The 5627-nt window shown below is 35.7% G+C and overlaps 1 protein-coding gene across 1 annotated transcript in view; it reads right to left on the reverse strand.

Annotated features, from left to right (window-relative positions):
• Nucleotides 1-5627, reverse strand: part of LOC106868399 (peroxisome proliferator-activated receptor gamma) — a 519155-nt gene that overhangs the window by 3268 nt on the left and 510260 nt on the right. The window contains exon 11 of the mRNA XM_052972247.1: nt 1767-1965. Coding sequence (XP_052828207.1) covers nt 1767-1965 — 199 coding nt within the window. The remainder of the gene's footprint in view (nt 1-1766; nt 1966-5627) is intronic.

Below are 5627 nucleotides of genomic sequence, written 5' to 3' on the forward strand. Positions count from 1 at the left end.
GTGTGCGTGTGTGTGTTTGTGTGTGTATTTGTATGTGTGTGTGTGTGTGAGTGTTTGGGTGTGTGTGTGAGTGTTTGTGTGTGTGTGTGTGTGTATATATATGTGTGTGTGTGTGTGTGTGTGTGTGTGTGTGTGTACATATACTTTCAGCACACACGTATATGCTGTATTGTTTATATACAAGCTGTAACGTTGTTGATAACGTATTTCAGAAATTCGAAGAGAGCTTTACCCCTTAGCTCTTGAACAGCTTTATAACATTTTAGCCCTATTTAATTATATTATATGCTTTTTTATTATCAAACTATCTTCAATTTTACTGGAAGCGATGATCGGAATCTGGGTTTAAGAGGATCTCATTTATAATGTTTTTAGGTTTCACTTATTCTGACGAAATGATAAAAGTTTCTGCATGATACAAACACAAATAGCAGAGAAATTCGTATTATGAATTCAAAGCGAATCTACTATTATAGAGAATACAAATTCAACAAGCAGACAGTTTTCCACTACGCAAGCATCAAATGCGTCTTCTTTTTAAGAAAACTTGCATTTTCATTTACCATCTCTGTTCACCGAAAATACTGGCGAGCCGTATGTCGCATTCTTTGTGATGTTAAGATTTTGTTTCTGTCATATAGATGCAGCTGCCTATTATTACGGTATATAACTTTGCTCTATATATCATATCAAATGCTTTTATATTATACTATTCACAAATATACATATTTTAAAATGGAGACGGGTGCAGATATATTCTATTTTTTGCAATATTTTATTCCAGTTGGCAAATTCCTGCAGATAACATTCAGAATTGTATCTTTTTTTCCCATATAAAACACATGAAAATATATATATTTTTTTATTTTTACAATCTTTTGGGAGTAGCTGAAGAGATGGGAAATCTCCCCTGTTAGTCTGACATGCATCATATGTCTCCCAATATAATTCTTTCTTTCTGTACCTCTATCTCTCTCTTTCTCTCTCTCTCTCTCTCTCTCTCTCTCTCTCTCTCTCTCGATATGCATGTATGCATGAAGGCGGTGAGCTGACAAAATCGTCAGCACTCCGGGCCAAATGCTTAGCGGCATTTTATCCGTCTTTTTGTTCTGAGCTCAAATTCCTCCGAGGTCAATTTTACCTTTCATCCTTTCACGGTCGATAAAATAAGTACCAGTTGAGCACTGGGGTCGATGTAATCGACTTGACCTTCTTCCAAAATTGCTGGCCTTGTACCAAAATTTGAGATCGATTTGTATGTATGTATGTATGTATGTATGTGTTTCAATGCATTATGCAGTCAAATCGAATAATCAAACATTAAAAATAACAATAACAAAATGTTATATCACACGTGCGGATAACCTCTACTTAACTCACACTTCCGACGACTTGACTCTACCGAACTTGACGTCTAGTCTACCGACGGCTCCGTTCCGATCTTCCACTCTTGCGCTCTCCGCTCAGCTCGACACTTTTCGTCTGGCTATTTATACGTATTGGACTAGCCTACTTATCGCCTGGGGGGCGTACACACAACACAAAACAACAAGAGGACGTACACAAGGTATGTATTGTTTTGAAGCTCGTTAAAGGTGGAAAAAAAGGGAGGGTTTTTGACGATTCTAACATAGCTCTTCATCAAGAAAGAAAACGGAAAAGTCTAGGGAAGGAAACATTTCACCAACAGCGCGTGTACTGTTACATGACATGTATCAATCTATAAAAACACTATACAATAGAAAAATGGAAAAAAAAATAATTACCTTGAAGCAAAATGCTGGCACAGAAAAGGGCCTTCTCACCTAGCTGCAGTTGAAAGGAATTTACTTTATCGGCCAATGCTACGTGTTCTGTGAGAAGAAGCTGAGCCTCCTCGCATAAATTCGTTAATTTTCTGCTCACTAAAAATTGTCGCATGCGGCCAAATAATTGAATACCATGCTGGTCAACAGCAGTGTGCATCTGAAACAATAGAACGTATATAAAATAGTGGTGGAAATGTAACAAAATTCTTTAATCCGTATAAAATAATTTAGAATGCCTTGTGTCAATTTGTGATTCAGAAACTCAGCGTTGTTGCATGCACAAAGCATAAAACATTTTCTATTTTCATGATTGTATGTAAATTAGTAAAATCTTTGAAATTCTGGAGATCTGTTATCATTTGAAACTGTATAACCTAATAAAATATTATTATTATTGTTATTACTATTATTATTGTTCAGTAGTTTATTTTTATAACGTGCTTTCACTTCACTACCGAGCGCAGCTTTGTGTGCCTTGGGTATGTGCTGTGGTTTGCTGTGATGTTCTTATGGTTACTGTATTGAAAGTGTTTTGCGTAGGATGTGTGCAGTGCCCAGTAGTGCAATCTTCTGTATGCTATATATATTTATAAGTCCTGGTGTTTTTGTTATATATTTGTCTGAAGAAGAAGAAGAAGAAGAAGAAGAAGAAGAAGAAGAAGAAGAAGAAGAAGAAGAAGAAGAAGAAGAAGAAGAAGAAGAAGAAGAAGCATATAGACGTTGCATAGTATACAATATCGTGAGGTTGTTGATTGAAGTTATTGTGTCTGCCGGGGTTTTGTACAATTTGTCAAGTCTCAACAAGGACTTCAGACAGACAGTACTTTACGCAATATACGTGCAGCTCCAAGTAATGCCGACTTTTGCAATACATCTAGCTTGTTGGGTATCTCTAAGGTTTACGGATGTTTTATTCAGATTGGGTGGTATTGAACCCAATGCTCCGATGACAGTAGGGATAATCTTTAAGTTCGACTCTCGTAGCTGCCACAACTTAGCGATCTCAATTCACAGGTCTCCATATTTATCAACTTTTTCTCTTTCTTTTATGATGATATGTCGATCCCCTGGCACTGCTAGGTCGATTACTAGGCACTCTTGTTTGTCCCTCCTAAAGGTTACTATATCCGGCCTTCGGTGAACTAACACTTTGTTTAGAAATCAAAGTCCCAGAGGATTTTTGCCTTCCCCTTTTCGTCCATTACCTTTTCCAATGTATGTTGGTACCAAGCACCTACGACCTCATATCCATACTTACGGCATAGTAGCCAGTGGAGGTTTTGGGCTACTTTGTCGTGACTACGCTTGTACTCTTTCTGCGCAAGACTTTCACAAGCACTAACAATGTGAGTCACAATTTCGACTCTCTTCCCACACATTCTGCAGCGGTCCGATGCACTTATGTGGTATATATTCTTTTTCACTGAGTTGGTATTCAATGCCTGCTTCTGGGCCGCGATTATTAGACTTTCAGTATTCTTTTTTGGGTCAACCTTCTGGAGCCACCTCCATGATGCTCCCTTGTGTTTTAATTTGTCGGTTTCACCGTGGAACTGACTATGCAGTTCCATACGGATTTCTTGTTCGAAATTCATGAGCACACTCAAGTCCATTTTTGTTAACTCCTTCTGCATTAGTAGCATACTGTAGCAGGTATTCTTTACTGTTTACCAAATATTCTGCCATGTTTCTTCTTTCACTGTTGATGCACACCATTATTACTATTAAGGCGGCGGGCTGGCAGAATCGTTAGCACGCCGGGCAGAAGTGTTAGCGGCATTTCATCCGTCTTTACGTTCTGAGTTCAAATTCCGCCGAGTTGGACTTTGGTTTTTATCCTTTCAAGGTCGATGAAATAAATTGACCGCGGCGGAATTTTAACTTATGCTGTTGTAAAGAATTTAATTTAATTTTTCTTTCTTTCCTTTTAGATATCACCTGTCCGAAAAATTTTACCTGACACGTCTGGCAATTAAGGGAATATAGGCTACTGTATCCTACATTTAAAAGGAGAGAATATATTATATTCTACATCTTCTCTTGAATGAAAGATAAAGCTAGAAGCTTCTATATTTGATTGAACTATAGGCAATTAAAATTTGAAGTTTAAACATTCACACACACACACACACACACACACACACACACACACACACACACACACACACACACACACACACACACACAATCACACAGGCAAGGGCGGATGCGCGCACGTAAATACACACACACACATACACAGCTTGGCTTTTAAACGACAAAACTTGCATTGGAAGCGTTCTGTATGAAAAGCACTGAATAACTAATATACCATATAAACTAATCATTGAAAGAAGTCATAATTTTTGAATTGTTTTTAAATGTTTCGTCTTCGAATCAAACAATGTTGAGGAGTACATAGTTATGCATTGCGATGAATCTATGCACTGTTTTCGATTCCGGCTTGAAGATATGCCTGACCTCAACATAAATGTGAACAGACGATATTTAAATAATTCTTTGAAGAATTAGGGACGCAATAAGACCAAAACATCGTTTTGTTTTACGTATACACCAAGATAATGAATGTTAAACTGACTTCTGATATTTAAAGAAAAATATTAAATTCTCTACGATACAAATTACTGATTTCTTTATCGGCAGTGTTGTCACAGATGTCAAGTACACTAGTAACAGTAAATATTTGATAGCGATGGCTTAATATTATCATCCTTTTGTCTTTGCTTCATTTAATGCTGCTACTGAACAACCGTTTTCAGTGACATTATAACTTTACAGCTGTCAGTGTCATCAATAGAGGGTCAGCATAATGTCTCAATTTCATTGATTTGCATTTGTCATCACCATCACTACTGAGTTTCCATTGACATTAATATTATTGAAACGCAATTTTCATTGACATGGAGAGTTTACCAGTCTAATGGATACACTTATAAAATCAAATTCTCTTTATGAAAGAAACGACGGCTACCTGCATTACAGAAATTTACAAATGAATTATATGAACTACTATACTACATTATATCGTAACGTTTATTGAATTTTTCCAATAAATAATTCTGCACAGAAGTTTACAAAGCTACTTTCTGCTAGATGTACGACGTAAACCTATTAGGCTCTTATGTAGATTAACTGCGAAATCTACCGTCGCTGAAAATACTCTAAAGGCCTGTGATATCAATCGTTCAGCTGCAAATGAAACAAGCTAATCACATCACTTACCACTCTAGCATGCCATTATTAATATTATGGGGATTTAACAATTTCACGGACTTAGTATTATCTTCTATATAATTTCGCTATATCAAAACAGCAAAGAATATAAGTTGATCAGTTAAAACATGGTCTAAGTTAAAATGGATATATAGAACTGCTACCGTCGATATATTATTGAATATTTACTGTTCAATTGTAGTAAAAAAATCACGCTAAGTAATAACTAGTAAATAATAAGTAATAATAATAATAATAATAATAATAATAATAATAATAATAATAATAATAATAATAATAATAATAATAATAATAAATATTAAGTATAAAAATAAGTAATCTATATTATGCACAAATAATATGTAATAATAACGAATAAGATATTTCTTATACATTTAAAATACAATTTAGAACAAATACTCAAATAAATAGTCATCTGTGCGATTACATTCCCTGTGATTATGGTATATAAGAAGGGCAAACGGTAAACAACCTGGGATATAAACACACACGCACACATACATACATACATACATACATACATACATACACACACACACACACGCACACACACACACACACACACACACACACACACACACACAC

This window comes from Octopus bimaculoides, chromosome 1, assembly GCF_001194135.2.
Source record: "Octopus bimaculoides isolate UCB-OBI-ISO-001 chromosome 1, ASM119413v2, whole genome shotgun sequence".
In the NCBI taxonomy this organism is placed as follows: Eukaryota; Metazoa; Mollusca; class Cephalopoda; order Octopoda; family Octopodidae; genus Octopus; species Octopus bimaculoides.